Source organism: Palaemon carinicauda, chromosome 18, assembly GCF_036898095.1.
Source record: "Palaemon carinicauda isolate YSFRI2023 chromosome 18, ASM3689809v2, whole genome shotgun sequence".
NCBI classification, from domain to species: Eukaryota; Metazoa; Arthropoda; class Malacostraca; order Decapoda; family Palaemonidae; genus Palaemon; species Palaemon carinicauda.
The window spans coordinates 86,751,265-86,776,315 of record NC_090742.1 but is presented as its reverse complement, the minus strand read 5'-3'; the positions used below and the strand labels follow the sequence as shown (position 1 = coordinate 86,776,315).

Below are 25,051 nucleotides of genomic sequence, written 5' to 3'. Positions count from 1 at the left end.
GTTCCAGGTCTCCAGGTAGATCTATTCGCGACCCGACTCAATCACAAACTCCCATGTTATGTGACACCGAACCTGGACCCTCAGGCTTATGCCATGGACGCATTAACCCTGGATTGGAACCATTGGCAGAAGATCTACTTATTCCCTCCAGTGAATCTTCTACTGAAAGTCTTGCACAAACTCCGCTCCTTCAACGGGGCAGTAGCTTTAGTGGCACCTCACTGGCCAAAGAGCAGTTGGTTTCCTCTCCTCCTCGAGTTGAAACTCCGTCCCTTCCGGATCCCATTCCCCAAACTGACCCAGGTGGTCCAAACTCGGACTGTGTCAGATTCCTCAAGGATAGCCAAAACCCTAACTTTGTGGATTTCATGAAGTTTGCGGCGCGTAGGGACGCAAACATCGACCCAGATAATGTCCTCTTTATAGAATCAGACAAGAGGGACTCAACAATTCGCCAATATGATTCGGCGGTTAAGAAACTAGCGGATTTCTTAAGGACTTCAGACCATTCGGTTATGACTCCTAATTTAGCCATCTCCTTCTTTAGGTCCATATTTGACAAAGGCCTAGCAGCTAGCACTATAACCACCATTAAGTCAGCTCTGAGGAAAGTCTTCCTGGTTGGGTTTAACATTAACCTGGCGGAGTCTTATTTCTCATCTATTCCAAAAGCATGTGCTAGGCTTCGACCTTCGGTTCGTCCTCAAAAGGTCTCTTGGTCTCTAAATGATGTCCTTAAACTGGCCTCCGACACGGACAACGAATCCTACTCTTATATCACTCTTCTTAGGAAGACTTTATTTCTAACAGCTTTGGCCTCGGGTTCCAGAATCTCAGAACTAGCAGCTCTCTCACGAAACTCAGAGAACATGGATTTCCTCCCTTCAGGTGAGGTACTTCTTTCACCAGACAGGGCGTTCCTAGCTAAGAACGAGGACTCCCAAAATAGGTGGTCCCCTTGGAAGATTATTCCTCTTCTCCAAGATACTTCTCTATGTCCGGTCACCACTCTCAGGGCCTTTTTAGCCATGACTGCTACCCGATCGTCTGGCCCCTTGTTTATCAGAGAACAAGGAGGTACCATTTCCATACGTGGCATTAGGCAACAGATCCTATACTTCATTAAACAAGCCAATCCGGGATCATTTCCCCATGCTCATGATATCCGGTCGGTAGCTACCTCCATCAACTATTTCCAGAATATGGACTTTGATGACCTTAAGAAGTACACGGGTTGGAAATCTCCTATGGTCTTCAAACGCCACTATCTAAAGAACTTCCAGGCTCTTAAATACCCAACGGTTGCAGCTGGGAGCCTTATCTCTCCCCATTGATCTTTTGTTCTTCCTTTCATCCATCTCTTCTCTTCTCCCTCCTACCCGCCACTCGCACCACGACGCCGCTTCCTTGGTGGTTCGTTAGCCCTAAGTTTATTACATATTAGGTTAATATGATTGTAACTATTATTGTTTACCGTTGTTATAAGGTTGGGATATTCTTAGCCATGTCAGTTTTGTTGCATGTTGTCCTCTGATTCTCGGAGGCTTCCCTGTTATCATGTTTGTTTAACCTTACTCTCACTATACCCTGTGGCTAGTTTATGTTTTATGCCTACTTACCTTAATTATATATGATTTTCTTTACATGGTGTTGTTTCTCTCCCCTTATTAAATTAGTAGTTATTGTTGGGCTTGGAAGGCATTCTCTGGTACATTTTCACCGGGCGCCACAGGTCGACCCAGAAAAGGGATTATGACGAAGGAAAAATCTATTTCTGGGGAGAGACCTGTGGCGCCCGGTGAAACCCTTCCCCTTTATTTTACACGATCCCACCCTTTCCTTTCCAAGCCATCATGGCCAATACAGAAGGATGTTGTTCAGATGGCGCTCGCGTCGTGGCGTGGGTGGTGTGGCACTGGGGGTTGGCTAGGGCCTTTGTATCGGCCCATCCCTTTGACGAAGGAATTAACTAAATGGAAGACAACCTGTGAATAGTGGATTTCACGCGCCTTTGCTTTATACACGACACCCAAAAGGTGCTCGCGCGAGGGTTGTAACCTCAGCATTCCATGCTTTTATCTTTCTCTGGTATAATTGGAAGGTTTTATCAGAAAAGATATACAAGAAGGACTCTTTTCACCGGGCGCCACAGGTCTCTCCCCAGAAATAGATTTTTCCTTCGTCAAAATCCCTTTAAAGAAACTATCGAGTGAAAGTTGCTTGGTACAACTTTTGAGGATTTTTCTGAAATGAGTTAAGCAAACATCATCGAACTGCGCAATAACACGGCAAACCTGAAGTTTCTGTGGGTGATGCTTGTCGATGAAATCAACCACGTGTTGATGATATGCCAACATCTGTTTTATTTCCGCCGTACCTAAGATTTGGCCTACCTCCTCGGTCTCCTCCGACTCACTCAACTGCGCTTGGAACTCATCATGCTGCATGGCTTGCAGCTCCTTGAGTTCCACGGTGGTGAGCTCTTCATGATGCTCATCGACGAGTTCGGTGATGTCATCTTCATCCACCTCCAGACCCATGGACTTGCCAAGGGATACAATCTCTTCGACATCTTCCTCGGCGGCAAGCACAGGTTCATTCTCTGGGCCAAAACCTTCGAAATCTCTGGGAGCAACAGCATCAGGCCAAAGCTTCTTCCAAGCTGAATTCAGGGTCCGACGAGTTACTCCCTCCCAAGCCTGATCTATGATCTTTAAGCAGTGCACGATATTAAAGTGGCTCCTTCAAAATTCATGCAAAGTTAAGTTGGTGCTTTGCGTGACATTAAAGCATTGCTTAAATAAGTGCTTGGTGTACAGCTTCTTAAATTAGAGATGACTTGCTGGTCCATGGGCTGGAAGACAGGGGTGGTATTCAGTGGAAGATAAAACACTTTGATGAATTTGTATTCGTCGATGATATCATCTTCGAGTCCTGGGGGGTGAGCGGGTGCATTGTCCAAACAAAGCAAGCACTTCAAAGGCAAATTCCTCTCTTGAAGGTACTTCTTGACAGCAGGGCCGAAAACTACGTTTACCCATTCCACAAAGATATGCCTAGTGACCCAAGCCTTAGAATTAGAACACCATAGAACATGCAGCAGGTCTTTATTAATTCTATGTGCTTTAAATGCCCTAGGGTTTTCGGAATGGTAAACTAATAAAGGCTTAATTTTGCAGTCCCCGCTGGCGTTGGCACAAAGCCCAAGAGTCAACCGATCCTTCATTGGCTTATGTCCAGGCATTTTCTTCTCTTCGGCGGTAATGTACGTTGGACTAAGCATCTTTTTCCAAAACAAACCGGTTTTATCACAGTTGAACACCTGCTGCTCTAAGTAACCTTCCTCCGCCACGATGCTTTCGAACTTTTTAACAAAGTCTTTAGCAGCCTTGGTGTCCGAACTCGAAGCTTCTCCATGCTGAACAACTGAATGAATCCCGGTCCTTTTCCTAAATTTCTCGAACCAACCTCGAGACGCCTTGAATTCCTCCGTCGTAGGGTCGGCTGAACTCTCCCCCGCGTCACCCCCAGAGATAGCGCTGGCCTTCTCACAAATGATCGTTTCAATGATTGTATCGCCAACAATCTCCTTGTCCTTGATCCATATTAACAAAAGACGTTCCATCTCTTCAAGGGTAAGGCTACAACGTTTGGAAATAATTGTGGTCCCCTTCGAAGGTTTCACTGCTTTAATGGCTGCCTTCTGTTTTATGATCGTCAAGATCGTAGACATATTCCGGCGATATTGTTTAGCCAGATCACTAACATGTACACCTCCCTCATGCTTTTCTATTATTTCTTGCTTTAGTTCTAATGAAAGCATTGACTTCTTCCTTTTCTCACCACTACTACTGTACTGTACTACTTCCTGAACCGAAACTAAGCTTTTTAGGACCCATAATTACGAAACACAGAAAACAACACGTGAAAAAGGAAGATAAAAAACACTGTTAATAACTGAGCGAATAGAGAACAACCACACGATGCGCACGAGATGAGAGGACTGATCAAGGTGACGTTCGATTGGCGTCCCTCCGATGTGCTGCCGTCTAGCGGTGTCAACAACAAACCACGGTTGACGCTTTCGAGAAAATTTCACACGTACGCGTATTGTTTACTTCACATGTTGGAGCAACACTTCGTGTGTCGAGACAGAAATTTGGTCGAATTTTACTTCGGATGTTGGAAAATTCGTATGTTAGGACATTCGTATGTAGAGGTTCCACTGTATACTGTAGTAAAGTGCTTACTATACTATTTTGTTACGTACTAATTTTCAATGTTTTTACCTAGGGTTTTGCACGCATTAGCTATTCTATTGCCCGCCATACGACATTTTCACCATACGACAACAACTCCGGAACGGATTAATGTCGTATGGCGGGGGCCTACTGTATAGGTAAAGATTAAAAGAATATTTAATCAAAACCAGAAAAGTAAATATGTCATAAAAGTTAAATAGCATTGAAAAGACCTGCTTCTGATGTAAATTTAAAAATGCCACTAGCATTGTACGACATATGTCCAAGGATCTTGACAAGGATGAACTTGCCATCCTCACCAGGAACCTCAAACAGATATCTATTTCTTTCTGTGCTATAAGTGGGGCATTCAGTCAATAAATGCCTCACTGTCAAGGGTATCAAACAGTCGTCGCATTATGGTTGGTGTTGGCCAGCCAGCAGAAACTCGTGTGTTATCCGAGTGTGACCAATGTGGAGACGACAAAGAGTAGTCTCCCATTTTCGGGGCATCCCATCATACCTCCAAAGGGATACAACAATCGCAATTTCTATCATCTTATTTTCGTTAATCTCCCCCAATACTGTTGCCAATTGTTACAAATAGAATTCTTAATTGCTGGTAAAAAAATCATGACAGAGAATGGGATACCTTCTTGGTAGTAACTCGGCTGCACCACTCTTTGCCAGTAAATCTGCCTGTTCATTTCCAGACTCGCATACGTGTGCCGGAACCCAGCAAAATCGAACAGTTATACCTTTTAGGCCAATAATTAAAAGCCACTCTAAAATCTTTAAAATTAAAGGGTTACTAGAGTTAAAACCTTCTAAACCTTGAAGGACACTTCTTGAATCACTATAAATGGTAAAATTGCCCTACTCTTTTAACACTATTTTCTTAATAACGGTTAGTGTAACATTTAATTCCGCAGTAAATATGGAAGATATTGGAGGAAGTCCACCTCCACAGTTTAAAGAAATACTACATACTCCAAATCCAACACCAGCATCAGATTTGGAGCCATCAGTATATATACAAGTTGATTTCCTATGTTCTTCAACATGTTCCATAAAAAGAGACCTAGCTTCTAATTCAGTCATGCTTTTTTGAACACTAATAAAATATTTACAAAAAGATATCTCTGGTAATTTCCATGGAGGAGTTGATGATATCTTAAATGGAAGCACCCTACCTCTAATTATATCAAGACTGTTTTTTGTTTTACCCAAAAGCCAATGCTTTGGCTGATCAATCATTTTTCAAAATCATGCAAGTGTGTAGCAGCTCCTGGTCACCGGTACAGGAGCATCGAAGAAAAGAAAATTTCAAATTTTGCAATAGGAAGGGAAGTCATATAATTCGCCTTTTACTGAAAGATAATTTGATTCTGCACTTGCTACTTGTAACAAGACAGCCCCTGGACCCGATGGAATTCCATATGCAATGATTAAACATGTACATTTCAAGAAAATTTTATTTATTTTAAGCATTATTAATAGAATATGGCATGATCATAGTTATCAAGGTGTTTGGGAACTAGCCCTTATTTTAGCCTTTTTAAAACCCAGTAAGGACAAGTTTTTAGCAGCCAACTATTGACCTATTGCATTGACATCTTGTTTATGTAAAATCATGGAGAAGATAGTCAATGCAAGACTGATGTGGTACCTAGAAAAGAAGGGTATTTTATCACCTATTCAGTGTGGATTCAGAAAAATGTACTGAACGACTGATGTGTTGATACGACTTGAGTCCTCTATTTGTGAAGCCTTTGCTTCCAAACAGCACCATGTAGCAGTCTTTTTACCTTGAAAAGGCATATGACACTACATGGAGATATGGTATACCTAAAACCATTCATGACTTGGGATTAAGAGGAAAGCTACCACTGTTTATTCAGTCATTTCTTCCATATAGAGTTTTTAAAGTGAGAGTGGGGTAAATTTCAGGAAGAGGGAGTTCCTCAGGGTAGTGTGCTGAGTGTAACCCTGTTTGCATTAGCAATTAATGGGATATCCTCAGTTATTCCCCGGGAAGTTCTCTCAACACTATTTGTGTAAGATCTCTCCATATCATTTGCTGGAGCTAGAATGGCAATGGTTGAGAGAAAACTACGACTATCAACTGACAAAATTATCCAGGGGGCCAATATGAATGGATCTAAGTTCACGACAACTAAAACTACTATTGTCCATTTCTGTCATATCCGTGGAGTACATCCAGACCCGTATATATACATTAAAGGTCAACGGATCCTGTGTGTAGGGGAAGCTAAATTTTTAGGATTGATTTTTTATTGTAAGTTGACCTGGGTCCCACACGAAGGCGTTAAAAGCTAAATGTCTTGAGGCTCTGAATCTTTTAAAAGTATTGTCCCATACATCATGGGGGGCAGACCATAAAACTATTTTATAATAATACAAGGCTTTAATTTTTTTCAAAATTAGTTATGGGTGTGAAATATACTCCCCAGCTACCCCAAACCGATTAAAGATATTAGATTCAATACATCATGCTGGTATTAGATTGTCCACAGGAGCGTTTAGAACCTCACCTATCCCAAGTCTCCTTGTTGATCCTGGAGAGTTACCTCTAGGCCATTACCAAATGTCTTCCATTATTCGTTGGAAGGTAGAGAACCTTGATGAAGAAATATTCTGCTACAAAATCGTCTTCGAGGGCAGGAGGGAGAGTAGGGGCATTGTCCAGCACCAGCCGGCATTTCACAGGGAGGCGCTTCTCTTCCAAATACAGTACTTTTTCACAATTGGGCCGAAACAAATATTAATCCACTCAATAAACAATTGTCTTGTTACCCAAGCTTTTCCATTAGCCCTACACAATACATGAAGATTTTCCTTAGTGACTTTGTGGGTATTGAAGGCTCGAGGAGTATTGGAGTGATACACCAGCAGGGATTTCCCCTTGCAATCCCCACTGGCATTTGCACAGAGTGCAAAGGTAATCCTGTCCTTCATAGGCTTATGCCCAGGTAGCCTCATTTCTTCTGCCATGATGTACGTTTGACAAGGCATTTTTTTCCAAAAACACCCAGTCTCATCGCAATTGAAGACTTGCTGGGGACTGTAGCCTATCCCGGAGAGTCAACTCGTTGAACGTCTTAACAAAGGCTTCAGCAGCTTTCGTGTCAAAGCTTGCAGCCTCCCCTTGAGGCACCACCGAATGAATGCCTGAGCGTCACTTAAATTTTTCAAACCACCCACGAGAAACCTTGAACTCTGGGGGTTCCTGTTTCAATGTTCCTTCTCCTGCGTCGGCTTCAGCCTGAGCATGCACGAAATCACCGTAAATGGCGCTGGCTTTCTGGCAGATTATCGCTTGGTGATAGTGTCTCCACCCATTTCTTTGTCCTTTATCAAGACAAGCAGCAGTCTCTCTATCTCATTGTGGACATGGCTTCTCTTGCTGGAGAAAACAGTCCTTCCTATTGTAGACGGAATTTGGCCAAATTCCTTCGCGAGCACACTTAACCGCATGCCAGCCTCATATTTCTTGACTATTTCCATCTTCATCTCCATGGAAAGTATCATCCTCTTCTTTCCCTTGACATCAGCGACTTTCTTGGGAGCCATGGCTAATGATGTAACGTAATATCACACACGATACAGTACATTTATTACGAAAGCGAAATCACTAACACTAAGTCAATGCGTACGATACCGAAGCCGAAACGAAAAGACATAGGAATGCCAATACGTAGATGTATGATGGGATACAGTACAGATGCTAACCAATAGGGGAGCAGGATCTCATGGTGGTAACTAACATCCGAGTAGGGAGATAACCAATGGGAGCGCGGGAGGATGGTAACGAATTTACGGGCTAGTGGCACTCGAATTTTAAAATCAGTCTCAGACACGGTCGGGCTCTCCTTACATTGTCAGAAATATTTTTTGTGATGCGAGTCGTAAAATTCTTCGCATCCCATACCGCAAAGTGAAAATTTCGTAAGTACAGTAATGCCTCACAACACGAAATTAATTCGTTCTGGAGTGGCTTTCGTAAAGTGATTTATTCATGTTGTGAGTCACATTTTGCATGCAAATTGTCTAATTCTTTCCAAACCCTACAAAACACCACATTAAATCTTATAATGAAATACTGTACAGTCAAATACATTTGAATCATTCATTATACCTAAACTAACTGTTAATACCTGTAAATTAAGTTGTTATTACAACATAATGTAATAATAATAAATGGAAAATAATACATTACATACAGTACAATACTGTACATATACAAAATATACAGTACTATATGTACTATACTAATATGGTTATGCCTGTTATGGACTACAGCTACATTTCCTATTGTCTAATCCAATTTCTTCAACTTTTTTTATTGCATGACTATTTTATTCTCAGCCTTGCTAGCAAATCTCTTTTCTTAAAATTAAACATTTTTTGCAATGTGAGTCATAAGAATATTCGCATCTCATTTTGCAGCTTCAAAATTTTGTAAGTAGAAATGTTGCATAGAAATATGAAGGCACTAGTTTGCCCTCACAGGTCACACAATACCACCAAAACCCCTTTTGTGCAGAAAAGGATGAATATAAAAAAATAACTACCTGTAAATACTCCTTTAAATACCTATAACTATTAAGTGCATCTTAATGAAATCAACTTGACTACATACATATGTGTAACACAACAGGCAGGAATTACCAGCATTCATTAAATATTTATCTGCTAATGAACTTGAATTGTTCTGTCGGTCTCAGAAAAGAACACATCTCTAAAACTATATCTATACATATATAATCTATTATGGAAATACCACACTGTACCTGAAGCAGTCTGTGTGCCAGTCTTGACCAAGGGCTGAAAAGAACTCATCATCTTCTATAACATTCATGCATCCTGCACAAGTTGTTTCTTCACAGTTTTCATCTGTAAAATAAAATGCTTTTATACTTCAGGGTGATACGAAACTTCTCAAATAATAATACTGTATATTTTCCATAATCATATAGTGTAGTTCTCATTATCAATTAGTGAAACACTTGTATGGTTAAGACTAGACTAATTGAAAGCAAAATAATTGCATGAGCTACTTAAAATACCCTACAGTAAATAATAGACAAAATGTAAATGTTAAAAGTACAATGAAAAATTTTAAAGTAATTTGTATTTTTCATAACTATTGTAAACAATCCTTGAGCTCTTTACTATGAATATATTACTTTTGAGCAAGCTGAAACAAGCCATAATGCTTTTAGCAAGGTATAACAACCAACTGTTAATAAGCAGGGTGGCATAGCCTATCACCCAACCCACTCACACACACCAGTTATATGATGACACTTTTGACTGCAGGTAGGACTTACAGGTGTCAGGTGCCAGCACGTCAGAGCTCCAGATTTGTATAATTAGGAAAAATAAAAATCACTTTCAAATATGACAAATTTAGAAGTAATTTGTATTTATCCTAATGATATAAACCTTGAACTCTTTATAGGAAATATACTTACAGCAAAATTGGAAACTAGCTATACAGTAAGACTTTTAGCAAGGTATAACTACCCACCACTAGTTAGCAGGGGATTAGTGGATAGTAACCGGCTACCCAGCTCACACACACACCTGAGCTAAATCACCTCCTTTGATTGCAGGCAAGACTTACAGAGGGATGGGTGGTGGCAGGACAAATTTGTATAAACAGCTCAAGGTTTGTATCATTAGGAAAAATACTTCTAAATTTGTCATTTGTTCCGTCACTAAATACAAACCATTCTGCCTTTTATAGGGAAAGACTCCTAATCAACTGGATGGTTTTTGACGTGGAGTGTTCCTCTATGCTTCGTGCAAACTTACAGATAGACGAATCAATCAGACACCTCACTGATCTCTCATGCATATGCGGGCAATAGTGACATGGACAATCCCTGTGATTGTATAATAACTAAGCGATATGACTTGTCCAGGTAACAATTCTTAGAGTCCTCGGACTACCTGGAGAAAACCATTGAATGTTGCCCGATTCCCACCGCGCTAAGGGAATGGGGACATAACAATTATATGCACTTATATCAGGTTACACTAGGGTAGTGATTCATACCTGCAGACTGAGGACACCTTGCAGCGTACCATAAGTGCTGTAGCCCAAGAGAAGGAAGATGAAGAAAATAAAAATGCCAGTCACTCAACAATCATCCCAGACTAAATTGCATATAACATATGCCCTCACCCATCTACTACTTGTCCAATCAAGGAGCTTGAGGTGTTTAGACCACTTGTTGTGCAGCCATCACAGGACTGATGGAGAATGTCCATGTTTCTGTGGGTTCCGTCTTGCAGGTAATGGGGGGTGAAGGTCATCTGATGCTTCCACCCACTACCTGTAGAACCTGCGCCACAGGATAGTTTTTCTTAAATGCTAGGGGCATACTTATGCCCATAATATCGTGAACTCTGGGTTTTTGCCCTTGCAGGGGTCAGGATTCAGGGCTCGATCTATCACCTTATGAATCCAAGGAGATCGCATTCTTTTCGACTCTCCTCTTAACACTTCCTATGTTAACAAACATTCTGTTAACTTGGGGCCGAGCTCCTGTGGTCCGTTTGAGGTAGCACTTCAAAGAACCCTCACAGGGCATAGTAGCAGTTGACCTGGGTCATTGTTTACATTACGGAGATTCTCAATTCGGAAGGGCCTGAATCTAGGATTTGGAGTCTGTAACAAACTCAGGGACAAAGCCAAGCATTACCTGTCCCCATCTCCTTGAATGGGAAGCGTCATAGTAAAGACTGTGTACTGTAATTCACAGACTTCCTTGGCCGAGGCCAGAGCAAGCAGGAAAATGTCTTAAGCGTCAGGTGAAAATCTGATGCCAGACAACAATTTATAAGGAGCTCCTTTCAGGGATTGTAGTACTGTAAATGGATTACGTTCCAAGGAGACGGTCTAACTTCTGGCCGAGGACAAGTACGTTCAAAACTCCGTATGAGGAGAGAGAATTCCAACGAGGAGGAAATATTAACTCCTTTTAGTCTAAAGGTGAGGTTCAAACCTGAGTGGTAGCCTTTCACCACCGAGACTGAGAGGAGTTTTTCCTTCCGCAAGTATAAAAGATACTGTATTCTGCTATCACTGGAATAGTGACATCAATAGGAATGATAGCCCTTCAACAACACAAACCACAGAAGACTGCCCACTTCGCCAGGTAGACAGTGGAAGACGACTCCCAGGGGTGTCCGGACATCCTTTTCGAGAGGCAATGCTGGATAACCTCCAGTCGTGGTTGTAGAGATTCCACGGCTGTGGTAAAGCCTTAGGTATGGTAGTCTGAGTAGATCATGTTGTGGAGGATGCTCCCTTAGCACAACTGTGAGAAGATGCAGACGGTCCAGGAACCATTCAGCATGGTGCCAAATTAGAACTATGCGGGTCATCAACAGGTTTTTGCAGGCAGGCCCTACGTTGTTGAGTATTCTCCTTAGAAGGCAAAAGGGGGGGGGGGGACATCTTGCCTAAGAGATTAGGGATTCAGTAACGGAGCGCAGTACATTGGAAGCTTATTGTTTGAGACATTGCAAACAGGTCTAATACCTGCAAACCCCACAAAGTCAGGACACTCTTGGCTACCTGACGATCCAAAGACCATTCGGAGCCAATAATCTGAGTCGCTCTGCTAAGATTCTCGGCGAAAAAGATTCTCTTGCCCAGGATGACACGGGTTGATAGGATTATTTGTTTATACATACCTCTACCATGGTGTTGTTGCTCATCAACAGTGTCCTGAAAGGAGCTGTTGGAACTGATGAAGTGCCAGGAATGCTCTCCTCATTTCCATGAGGTTTATGTAGCAATGTCACTTGGATGGATTGATAGAGTGTTTTTGGCATCCTGACATCTAAGGTCATTGACGCTGATATCATTTGTTATAAATAAAGAATTCAAATTCAATTCCAAACAATAGAAGTAAAGATGTACTTATAAAAGTTAAATAGCTTTCAGAACATCTGGTTCTGAAATAAATACAGTATGACAAATTCGTAGATAATATGGTATTTTTATCATAAAATTAATTTTTAAATATACTTACCAAGTAGTTACATATATATAGCTTAATCCCGCGTTTCGTCGCACACACGGCAGAAATTCAAATTTCGCGGCAATCGCCGCCATGACAGTAGGTGGTCATACATGAGTGCCATCTCTCATAGGTTACCAGAACCATTCCCAACATTCTTCAGAAATTCCACGACCCTGTTTTCAGAGGGGAGGAGGGAGGGCCCTTTTATATATGTAACTACCAAGTAAGTATATTTAAAAATTAATTTTATAATAAAAGTATGACAAATTCGTATATCATTTGTATTTTTCCTAACCATACAAACCTTAGCTATTTAAATAGGGTATTACTTTCAGCGTAGCTGAAATGACGAGCCATTAGAATTTTAACGAGGGTTTACTACCCCCTCGCTAGTTAGCGAGGGGGTAGGGGAGGGGTAGCTAGCTACCCCTCCCCCCCCCCACACACCGGTGAACTAGTTCACTTTGCTTAGAGGTAGGACTTATCCCAGGGGACAGGGCTGGCGGGCAAGTTTGATTAAATAGCTAAGGTTTGTATGGTTAGGAAAAATACAAATTATCTACGAATTTGTCATTTGTTCCGTAACCGAAATACAAACCACACACTATTTAAATAGGGTGACTTAACCCTTAGGAAGGGTGGTAAGTCCCAGCCGTACTGGCTTTGGCTTTTGCCCAGGGACTCAGTATCTGAGTATGTAGAACTCAAGATAAGGAGTCCCTGCACCTCGCAAGTACCTTGCTCTGCAAGGATCGCGGCCTACGTAAGCTTGTGTGTGAAGGAATGAAGTGTGACTCGTCCTAGGAAGTTGACCTGGAGTCCTTTAGATGGAATTCTAGGTTAGGACGTTCCCAATACCACCTCATAAGGGTATGGGAGACGCGACAGTACAGTATTATCTTAATACTAGGAACACAAGGAAGCATGGTTTACCTACAGTGGTTTGAGGTCAGCTGTGCAGAGAACCCAGGATGCTGCTTTTCCCAAGAGGGGGAGGATGAAGAAAAGAATAAGGGCCAGGCATACCTTTTCATTCATGCAGACTAAAACCGGGTAACAATGCCCTCAATCTTCTGCTACTTGTCTATTAAGGAGCCTGAGGTTTAGACCAGCTGTTGTGCAGCCACCACAGGGCCGATAGAGAATGTATCGAGCCTCCTGTGGGTCACGTCTTGCAGGTAGTGGGCTGTGAAGGTCGTTTGACGCTTCCAAACCCCTGCTTGTAGAACCTGCATCACTGAGTAGTTTCTCTTGAATGCCAGGGACGTAGCGATGCCCCTGACATCCTGTGCTCTAGGGCGACGTGACGGAGGAGGGTCTGGATTCAGGGAATGGTGGATGACCCTGCGAATCCATGCTGAGATAGTTTTCTTAGTGACCCTCCTCTTCGTCCTTCCTGTGCTCACAAACAATGCTTGCACTCGAGGACGAACTGCAGCTGTTCTTTTAAGATAGAGCCTCAGACTCCTTACTGGGCACAGTAGGAGATGGTCTGGGTCATCTGTTACAGAACGGAGACTCGAAATCCTGAAGGAGTCGAACCGGGGATCCGGCACCCCCGGATTCTGAGTCTAAGCTACAAACTCAGGGACGAACCTGAACGTTACCTCCCCCCATCCCCTTGAATGGGCGATGTCATACGAGAGACCATGAAGTTCACCGACTCGCTTGGCCGAGGCCAAAGCAAGTAGGAACACCGTCTTCCAAGTTAGGTGGCGATCAGAAGCCTGGCGTAATGGTTCGAACGGAGGTCTCTTAAGAGCCCTGAGGACTCGAACCACGTTCCATGGAGGAGGTCTCACTTCCGACTGAGGGCAGGTAAGTTCATAACTTCGTATGAGTAGAGAAAGTTCCAGCGAGGAGGAAATGTCCATTCCTTTTAGCCTGAAGGCAAGACTTAAGGCTGAGCGATAGCCTTTCACTGCCGAGACTGAAAGGCGCATTTCTTCCCGCAAATACACAAGAAACTCCGCTATTGCTGGAATAGTGGCATCGAGTGGAGAGATACCCCTTCCACGACACCAACCACAGAAGACTCTCCACTTCGCCTGGTAGACTTCTGCGGATGACTTTCGCAGGTGTCGAGACATCCTTTCCGCACTCTCTCTGTGAGGAGATGATGGATAGTCTCCAGGCGTGAAGCCGCAGCGATGCTACGGCTTTGTGAAAGATGTTGGTGTGTGGTTGCTTGAGTAGCTCCTGTCGAGGAGGGAGTTCTCTCGGGAGTTCCGTCAGGAGCTGCAGAAGGTCCGGGAACCACTCTGCGTGATGCCATAGCGGAGATATTAAGGTCATTGACAGGTTGACCGATATTCTGGTCTTGTTGAGCACCCTTCTCATCAGACAGAACGGGGGAAAGGCGTAAACGTCGATGTTGTCCCACCGTTGTTGGAAGGCATCTTGCCAGAGTGCCTTGGGGTCCGGGACTGGGGAGCAGTACAGCGGAAGCTTGAAATACAAGGCTGTCGCGAACAGATCCACCGTCGGGGAACCCCACAAAGTCAGGACTTTGTTGGCTACTAGACGATCCAAAGACCACTCGGTACTCACTATCTGGGAAGCTCTGCTCAGACTGTCGGTGAGCACATTCCTTTTGTACGGAATGAAGCGAGCCGATAGTGGAATAGAGTGGACTTCGGTCCATCTCAGTATCTCTACTGCAAGATGGGATAGCTGCTCTGAAAAGGTACCTCCCTGCTTGTTGATGTAAGCCACTACCGTGGTGTTGTCGCTCATCACCACCACGGAGTGACCCGCCAGGTACTGTCGGAACTGTTAAAGTGCCAGATAGACGGCCTTCATCTTTAGCAGGTTTATGTGGAGGCACTTTTCTGATTCTGACCATAGGCCTGAGGTCCTGTGGTTCAGAACGTGGGCCCCCCACCCTTCTTTTGACGCGTCCGAGAACAGCATCAAATCCGGGGGGAGGACGAGAAGAGCCACTCCCTTTCGGAGGTTTTCGTCTGTCACCCACCACTGAAGGTCCGTCCATTCCGCAGGACCCATAGGGACCAAAATGTCCGAGGAATCGTGACCTTGATTCCACCGGGACTTGAGCCACCATTGCAGGGATCTCATCCTGAGGCGCCCATTTGGAACTAGACGGGCCAGAGAGGAAAGGTGACCAAGGCGACGTAACCACGGTTGGGCTGGGAGTTCTTCTCGTCTGAGGAAAGGATCTGCGACCCTCCTCAGCCTTGCTATCCTGTCGTCTGATGGAAAGGCTTTGTGGAGATTGGTGTCCAAGATCATGCCTAGATATACCAGTCGTTGAGATGGAAGCAGAGAAGACTTCTCGAGATTTACCATGATCCCTAGATCTTGGCAAAGTCCCAGAAGCTTGTCCCAGTGTCGAAGAAGGGTCGACTCCGAGTCTGCCAGGATCAGCCAGTCGTCCAGATAAGGGAGTAGACAAATGCCGATCCTGTGTGCCCACGAAAAGATCAGGGTGAACACTCTGGTGAAAACCTGAGGTGCTGTGGAGAGACCGAAACACAGCACCATGCACTGGTAGATCTTGTTGTCTAGGCTGAATCTTAAGTACTTCCTTGAAGACGGATGGATTAGGATCTGGAAGTACGCGTCCTTCAGATCCAGTGTACACATGAAGTCTTGTGGTCTCACTGCAAGTCTGACCGTGTCTACTGTCTCCATGCTGAACGGAGTTTGTTTGACAAACCTGTTCAGAGCTGAGAGGTCGATGACTGGTCTCCAGCCTCCAGACGCCTTCTTTACAAGAAAGAGTCGACTGAAGAAGCCTGGGGACCCGTCGACGACCTCTTGGAGAGCATCCTTCTTTAGCATGGTCTCGACTTCTGCCCGTAGGGCTAGCCCCTTTGCCGATCCCATGGCATAGGAGCTCAACGACACTGGATTCGCTGTCAGGGGAGGTAGAGATGTTATGAACAGGACGTGATATCCTTGACTGATTACAGAAACCGTCCAGGAATCGGCCCCGAGTTGCTGCCACCTGATTGCGCAACTTTGCAGGCATCCCCCCACTGGTGGACATGCAGGGGATTGCCAATCCTAACGTTTGCGGCCTCGGCCGCTCCCACTAGGATTCTTGCCTCCCCTGGAGGACTTTTTGCCTCTCTTGTCTTTGACAGGAAAGGGCTGCTGTTTGGACACCGTTGTCTTCGCTGCCGCTGCCGGTTTCGTCGTCTTGGACTGGCGAGGTTGTTGTTGAGGTGCTGGAGGTTTGTAGGGCTTCTATGTGAGAGCCCTTTGGAGGAGAGAATCCTGATAGGATTTCCTCCACCTCTCAGCTGCCTGTTCCACATCCTTGGGCTCAAACAGGCTCTTTCCCATAAGGGAAGTGTGTCTGAGCTTGCTGACTTCGACGGTTGAGACCTTCCAATGGAACCTCTCTTCCACCGCATCACGTCGTTTCAAGTTCAAATTGGCCCACAAGTTCGAGACTTGGTGGGCCAGAAACTCAATGGTACGGGTGCCCGAGAGGAGGAAGGTCTCCAGGCCCTTCCTAGTGCTTTCCTTGGACAGATCCTCGAATCACAAAAGGATGCCCAGAGACCCCAACCAGACATCCAGCCAAGAAGTAGCTTGCATGGCACACTTGGCGACCTTCTCCTGGTTTAGGATCTCTGTCGCCGAGAAAGTCACTTGCCGGCTAAAGAGTCTATCAAGAGGAACTCCCTTGGTAAGCTCTTCCACAGAGTGGTGCAACGGAAAAGCTAAACAAGGCTCCTCCATGATCTCAAAATACCTCCTCTGGTGGACACGAGGAGGCGGGAGGAGCTTGTTGCCAGCAGTGGAACGGCTGGAGGAGGCGAGCTCGGAGAGCTGGCCCTCAACCTTATCCCTGGCGCTCTTCACCCCTTGGGACCAGGGCAGATCCACACTGGCCTTAGTGGGTTTCTGAGTGCCAAAGACTCGGTCCAGGACCGTGTCCTTGCCCTCACGAGGAGGAATCTCAGGGTCCGGAAACTTGTTGAGATGCCTCATCAGAGTCAAGACCTGCCAGAAGGCATGCTCTGACTCTTGCTGCTCTTCCCCTGGAGAACTAGCAGCGAAGTCTCCCGTCCCCAAAGGCTCTTCTTGGGGGGGACACGTGGACGTTCTCCGCGGGTCTCGTTGGCTCTGGTCGAATCCTGGAAGAAGATTTCGGGATGGTCTTCGAGTCCTTCGGTTCCCTCCTAGGAGGGATACAGGACTCCAGCAACGAAGTCTGAGGGCTCTCCTCCGCCACAACACGGGACGATTCTCCTGCTCGAGGTGGGGTTGCTCCCATTGGTGCGGTGGGAGAAGGTCTCACCTCGGAAGATTCCCGAGGACGGAAAATCCTTGTCCACAGGGGATGGAGAAAACGTCTGAGGGGGGGAAGGAGCCTTCCTGACGGAATTCTTAGAAGCCAGCTTGACCCGAGGAGAAGTCCCCACGACCTCTACTCCTCTCTTCCTCTTCAGTGGGGTCGGAACTGCCCTTGGTTTGAGGCCTAAATCAGAGAAGGCAGGCTTAACAGCCTGGATGACAGCTCTGATAAGGGACTCAAACCATGGCTGCTTACTGACAGACGCAGTGTCAGAGACTCCCTCTGGAGGGAAGGGAATTGGGCGATCCTTTGGAGTAGAGACTACAACATGGCCTGCCTGGAAAGAAAGGGAAGAAGATGGGTGCCTGGACCTATCTGAAGATCTCCCCTCCTCCTGCGAGCGCGCTGGTCTGCGCTTGCGGGGGAGGGGGGGGGACCTGAAGACGACCTAGCTGCTCTCGATCCTGAAGATTCGCTCGGTAGTTCGCGTTGCGAAACCCGGTGGGAATCGCACTGGGGCTCGCGCGAGGGAATAATCCCAGGTTCGCGCACGGGCGCATGGAGATGAAGGCGTAGGCGCGCAGGCGAGGGCGCGCGGGCGAGTGCTGGCGAGCAGGAGAGTGATGGTGCGCAGGGCGCGCAGGTGAGCGACTGCGCACAGGTGACGGTGCGCGTGGGCGCGTAGGTGATCTACGGCGAGCAGGCGCGTGTGCGTGCTGGGGAGTGATGGCGCGCAGGAGATGGTGTGCGTGTGCACGCAGGAGATCGATGGAGCGCAGGTGCCCAGTCAGGTGAAGACAGAGGGAGCGCAGAAGGACCAGCAAGCGTGGAAGCATGAGAAGGAGACTGTTCGTGGGCGCGCAGGATCTCGGAAGCTTCTGGAAGGGCGCACGGTAGGGGCTGGAACCTGTGCGGGCGAAGGTGACTGCACGGGATGGTGCGCATGCGAGGGCTGACGGGTGGGCGAGTTCCGATGGCGCGCAGGAGATCACTCAAGGTGTGAGGGTCCGTCTCGACCGCCGACATATATGTCCCACAAGGGCGGTCTGGTAACCCGGGGCACTTCCGCATGATAAAGAGAGAGGCCAACTTCCAAACACACAACTGAAAGAAAAGGCAAAAAAGATTAAGGCTGTCAATATGCGAGGGTGAGAGCAGACACGTCTGTTCATCACCCGAGCCAAAAGCAAAGTGAACTAGTTCACCGTTGTGTGAGGGGGGAGGGGTAGCTAGCTACCCCTCCCCTACCCCCTCGCTAACTACCGAGGGGGTAGTAAACCCTCGTTAAAATTCTAATGGCTCGTCATTTCAGCTACGCCGAAAGTAATACCCTATTTAAATAGCGTGGTTTGTATTTCGGTTACGGAACAAACCATTTTTAAATACTATGTAACTTCCCTGGTAGTTACATATATATAGCTGATTGACACCATTGATGGTGGGTAGAAAACCTCATCCCATCGGGAATTCATATAATTATTAATAGCTACAATTAGTAGTACTAACAATCTGGTTCTTACCTGATAAGGAAGCTGGCTTCAAAGTTATCCTGCCTCATTTCGCCTGCATTCCTTTAGAGACTCAGCGATCAACTCAGGGGGCTGTAAAAGTCTGTGGGGCTGCCACAAGGTCCTTGACCTTAGTGTGGCTAGACCTCCACCCTTGCAAACCTGCCATAGCCATGGATACTGAATCTGACCCTTTACTCCAAAATTTAAAAACACATTTAAATAAACTAACTTGCCTTGCATCCCAGACTGTGGAAGGCTGCAAAAGCCTTCACAGACAACCTGTGAACACAAATACAAAAAAAAGGCAAGGGTATATATAGGTTAAAGGGAAGAGGCAGTAGACCCTTCTCCAACTACGACGCCGGAGGTCACGTATGGACTCAGGGAACAGCAATCCTCATATTGGGTCTGGACATCCTTGAGATAAAGGTCTGCGAAGATTGATTTACTTCGCCAGAAAGTAGCCTCCAGAATTGACTTCATTGCCTTATTGTGCTTGTAAGCCATAGAAGTTGCAACAGCTCTCACCTCATGTGGTTTCACTTTAAGGATTGGGAAACTCCTTTCCTCACAATTCTGGTGAGCTTCCCTTATCAAATCCTTGATGAAAAAAGCTAGAGCATTCTTTGATAAGGGCAAAGAAGGTTTTTTAACTGAGCACCAGAGGTTGTCTGTTTGTCCTCTCAGGTTTTTGGACATGTGCAGATAAAATTTCAGAGCTCTCACTGGACAAAGGCCAAGGTAGAGAAGGATTCTCGTTTTTCATGAGAAAGCCCAGCTGAATGGAGCAAACAGCCTTGTCTCCATTAAAGCCCACCTTCTTGCTGATGGCTTGTAACTCTCCTACCCTTTTTGCTGTAGCCAAAGCAACTAGGAAAAGAGTCTTCTTGGTAAGATCCTTCCAAGACACCTTGTCCAAGGGTTCAAACCTACTTAAGGTTAAAAAGGACAGGACTACATCCAGGTTCCAAGAGGTGGTTGGATTGTCCCTCCTCTTAGTCGTCTCAAAAGATCTAATGAGATCTGAAAGATCCTTGTTACCTGACAAATCAATGTGTCGGTGACGAAAGACGGAGGCTAGCATGCTGCGGTAACCCTTGATGGTAGGCACAGCCAGTTTCTCTTTCGTACGTAGATACAACAGAAAATCTGCTATATTGGCTATAGAGGTACTGGTAGAGGAAAATTTGTTATTCCTGCACCATACTCTAAATATGTCCCACTTGGATTGGTAGACCCTAATAGTGGATGTCCTTCTCGGTCTGGAGATACCTCGTGCAGCCTCCCTTGAAAAGCCCTTCGCTTTTGCCAGCTTTTCAATAGTCGAAAGGCAGTCAGATCGAGAGCGAAGAGATTTTGGTGGTATCTCTCTAAGTGAGGCCGTTTGAGTAGATCGCTCCGATTTGGTAATGTTCTGGGGGTATCTACCAGCCACTCCATCATCTCCGCAACCCAAGGCCTCATGGGCCAAAATGGAGCTATCAGGGTCATGCGGACGTTGGGCGATTCTCTGAATTTTTCAGGACTCTGTCTAGGATCTTGAATGGAGGGAAAGCATACACGTTTAGACCCTCCCAGTTCAGAAGAAAAGCGTCCACTGCGGCTGCTTCCTGGTCTGGGACTGGAGAGCAAAATACTGGCAACCTTCTTGTCATTTAAGTGGCAAAGAGGTCTATCGAGGGTTGATCCCGCAACATCCAAAGGCTGGTGCACACCTCGTGATAAAGGGTCCACTCTGTAGTTAGAACTTGCCTTCTTTTGCTAAGCATATCCGCCCTAATGTTTTTCTCCTCTTCGATGAAGCGAGTAATCAGGGTTATGTCCTTCGCTTTCGCCCAGAGAAGTAAATCTCTTGCAGCCTCGTAAAGTGAGGCCGAATGAATGCCTCTCTGCTTTTTTATGTAAGCCAACGCAGTGGTGTTGTCTGCGTTGATCTGAACCACTCTTCCTCGGACTTCCTTCTGAAAGTGAATGAGGGCTAGGTGAATGGCCACTAGCTCTTTGATATTTATGTGCCATTTCCTTTGAGACTCTATCCACAGACCCGATGTCTTGGCCTTACCGAGTGTTGCCCCCCACCCCATGTCCGAGGCGTTGGAGTGTAACACTAGGTCAGGGTTCTTCCGATACAGATCGAGACCTTCCTGGAGTTTGTTGGTATTGTCCCACCAATCCAAGTGATTCCTGATCCCCAGAGGAATAGGCATCCACTTTTCCAGACTTTGACCTCTCGTCCAAAACTTTGCCAGATGAAATTGAAGAGGCCGTAGATGAAGTCTTCCCAGGGACACCAACTGTTCGATCGATGAGAGGGTGCCCAGGAGACTCATCCAATCTCTCACCGAGCAGGACCGTAAGTCTAGGAAATGCAGCACTTTTACCAGGCAATCCAGAATGCGTTTCGGGGCTGGAAAAGCCCGAAAAACCGCTGAGTGAATTCTCATCCCCAGATATATGATATTCTGTGAGGGTGTTAGTTGGGATTTGGCCAGGTTTATCATCAGACCTAACTGTTGCTTTAAGGACATTGTCATTTGAAGAGCCTCCAGACACTTTACTTGTGACTCTCCTCTGAGTAGCCAGTCGTCTAGGTACAAAAAAATCCTTACTCCCTTTAGGTGAAGCCAGCGAGCTACGTTGGACATTACTCGGGTAAAAACGTAGGGAGCCGTGCTCAGTCCAAAACAGAGTGCTTTGAACTGATAAGTGGTCTTGAGGAACACGAACCTTAGAAACTTTCTGTGGTTCGGGTGGATCGGGATATGGAAATACGCATCCTGCAGATCCAATAACACCATTCAGTCTCCCTGTCTGGTGCCTGCAAGGACTAACGCTAAAGTCTCCATGGCAAATTTTACCTTGCAGATGAATTTGTTTAACAGACTGACGTCCAGCACAGGTCTCCATCCCCCCGAGCTTTTCGGAACTAGGAAAAGACTGTTGTAAAACCCCTACGAGGAGGTGTCCTCTACCACTTCTATGGCTGATTTCGACAGCATAAGGTTCACTTGCTCTTGAAGAGCTGCTGCCTTGATCCCTGAGTGGGTTGTTCTCAACTCTAAGGGTATCGACAACATGGGAGGCATTCTCAGGAAGGGGATCTTGTATCCCTCCTTGAGGACATTGATCGTCCAGATGTCCACCCCCCTTTGGCTAAACTCTCGCCAAAAGTGGGAAAGTCTGGCTCCTACTAGTGTCTGGAGATTGCATCTCTCACTTTCTTGATTTGCCCTGCTGTCTTGGGAATCTGCGAGCTTGACCTCCAGCCGCAATCCTCCGAGTTCCCCTTGAAGGGGCTCTCCCACTTAAGGGCTGACGAGTGGGAGGAGCCTCCTTTTGTTTCTTTGCTAGAAAGCTAGCCAGAAGGACTTTCTTAGCAGTTCTAGAAATGAGATCTTGTGTAGCCTGTTGTGCCAGAGCTGCTGACAAATCCTTCACTAAGTCCGGAGGGAAAAGATGTTTACCCAACGGAGCAAATAAAAGTTCAGATCTCTGAACAAGGGACAAACCTGAGGATAAGAGGGAACAAAGCATAGCCCTCTTTTTAAGAACTCCTGCCGTGAAAAGGGCGGAAAGTTCGATGGAGCCATCCCTCACGACCTTATCCAGACCGGCAATCAGATGCATCTGAGCATCGTTCTTAGGGTCTGTGGCCTCTGCGAGTGCTCCGAGAGTCCAGTCCATAAGGCTGAAGACTTCTATTGTCCGAAAAATTCCCTTGAGCAGATGGTCCATTTCAGAATTGGACCACATAATCTTCGACTTGCTCATGGCTGACCTGCGTGAAGAGTCGACAAGTCTGTAGAAGTCTCCCTGGGAGGAGGCAGGCACTCCCAGACCGAGAACTTCCCCCATCGAATACCACACACTAGATCTGGAGGCCAATCTAGTTGGAGGAAAGGAAAATGAGGCCTTCCCTAGATCCTTCCTCTTGGATATCCATTGGTTGAGAGTCGAGAAAGCTCTCTTAACCGATCTAGCAAGAACCATCTTTTTGAAGGAGGATGTTTTTCGGGGTCTGCCCTTCAAAAGCTGAGAGGGCGGGCTCTGAAGCATAGGTTGTGTAAAGTCCTAAGGATACAGAGATGTTAAAACTGACAGAAGCTTTTTAAGGTCAGCTGCCTGCAGCGAATCCTGAGATTTGTCCTCTAAAACCTTTAATAAAGGAACATCGATCTTCTGAGTCGAATGGGTAGGAGACAAAACCACGTCATCCTGTCAGTTATCGTCTTCCATAAAGACCTCATCCTATCCTGGAGGAACATCGCAAAGGATATCATCCAATTGTGAAGAGGCATCACGTTTACGTACTGTAAGTCTCGAGGGAGAGACCGGTTCCAGTGCTTCCAACCTAAGTCTATCATGCTGTAAGGAAGCATCAACATCGTGACCCTCATGCTGCGAGGGTAAGTCCTGCTCGCATGCGTCCAGCGAGCGGTCAACATGCCATGTCACCCGCGTGACGCGAGAGAGCGTCAGCTGCGCGTCCAGAGAGTCGCGAAGGAGAGACAACAACTTGTCTATCCTGCTGCGAGGACAAGTCCTGACTGCATGCGTCCAGTATGCGTCCAGATTGCTGCATGCGTCCATATTGCGGTTTGTCTAACATGCTGTGGTGACAAAACCTGACTGCATGCAGCCAGCATACGTCCAGACTGCTGCATGCGTCCAGTTTGCCGTGAGCTTCCAGCTTGCGGCATGCGTCCAGCATGATGTACAGTACCCATACTAAATAGCGTGGTTTGTATTCCAGTTACGGAACAAATTTATTTTAAAATGAAAATACCATATTTAAATATGTAAATTCCCTGATAGTCACATATATATAACTGATAAGGAAGCTGGCTTCATAGTTATCCTGCCTCATTTGCCTGCATTCCTTAAGAGACTCAGCGATCCACCAAGGGGGCTGTAAAAGTCTCTGTGGGGCTGCCACAAGGTGCTCGACCTTAACGTAGCTAGACCTCCACCCTTGCTATCCTGGCATAGCCATGGACAATGATTCTGACCACCTACTCCAAAAACTAAAAACACACACCATAAAAACTAACTTGACTTGCATCCCAGACTGTGGAAGGCTGCAAAAACCTTCACAGACAACCTGTGAAAACAAGCACAAGAAAAAAAAAGTCAAGGGTATATAATAAAAAAGGTTGTAGGGAAGAGGCAGTAGACCCCTCTCCGACTACGACGCCGGAGGTAACCTACCGACCCAGGGAGCAACAATCTTCATATTGGGTCTGGGCATCTTTAAGATAACAGTCTGCGAAGATTGATTTACTTCGTCAGAAAGTAGCTTCCAAAATTGACTTTATTGACTTATGTGCTTGTAAGCCATAGAAGTCGCTACAGCTCTAACATCATGTGGTTTACCTTAAGGATTGGGAAACTTCTTTCCTCACAATTCTGGTGAGCTTCCCTTAAAAAAAAAAGCCAGAGCATTCTTTGATAAAGGGAAGGGCTTTTTAAACTGAGCACCAGAGGTTGTCTGCTTGTCCTCTCAGGTTTTTGGATGCGTGCAGATAAAATTTCACAGCTCTCACTGGACAAAGGCCTCTCTCCTTCTCCCGTCCAACTAAGTGAGATAGCCCTGGGATGGTAAATTATCTTGGCCAAGGTCGATAAGGATTCTCGTTTAGGCGAGAAAGCCTAGCTGAAGGGGGCAAACTGCATTGTCTCCATTAAAGCCCACCTTCTTGCTGATGGCTTGTAACTCTCCTACTGTTTTGGCTGTAGCCAATGCAACTAGGAATAAAGTCTTTTTGGTAAGATCTTTCCAAGAAGCCTTGTCAAGGGGTTCAAATCTACTTGAGGTCAAAAAGGACAGGACTACATCCAGGTTCCAAGAGGGGGTTAGATTGTCCTTTCTCTTAGCGGTCTCAAAAGTTCTTATGAGATCCTACCTTGTTACCTGACACGTCAATGTGTCTGTGATGAAAGACGGAGGCTAGCATGCTGCGGTAA

At 45.8% G+C, this 25,051-nt stretch overlaps 1 protein-coding gene across 4 annotated transcripts in view; it reads right to left on the bottom strand.

Annotated features, from left to right (window-relative positions):
- The window catches only part of LOC137657926 (LIM domain kinase 1-like), a 431,530-nt gene that overhangs the window by 399,392 nt on the left and 7,087 nt on the right, over positions 1-25,051 (bottom strand). For all 4 annotated transcript variants that reach the window (XM_068392621.1, XM_068392622.1, XM_068392619.1 and 1 more), the window contains exon 2: positions 9,056-9,159. In XM_068392621.1, coding sequence (XP_068248722.1) covers positions 9,056-9,159 — 104 coding nt within the window. The remainder of the gene's footprint in view (positions 1-9,055; positions 9,160-25,051) is intronic.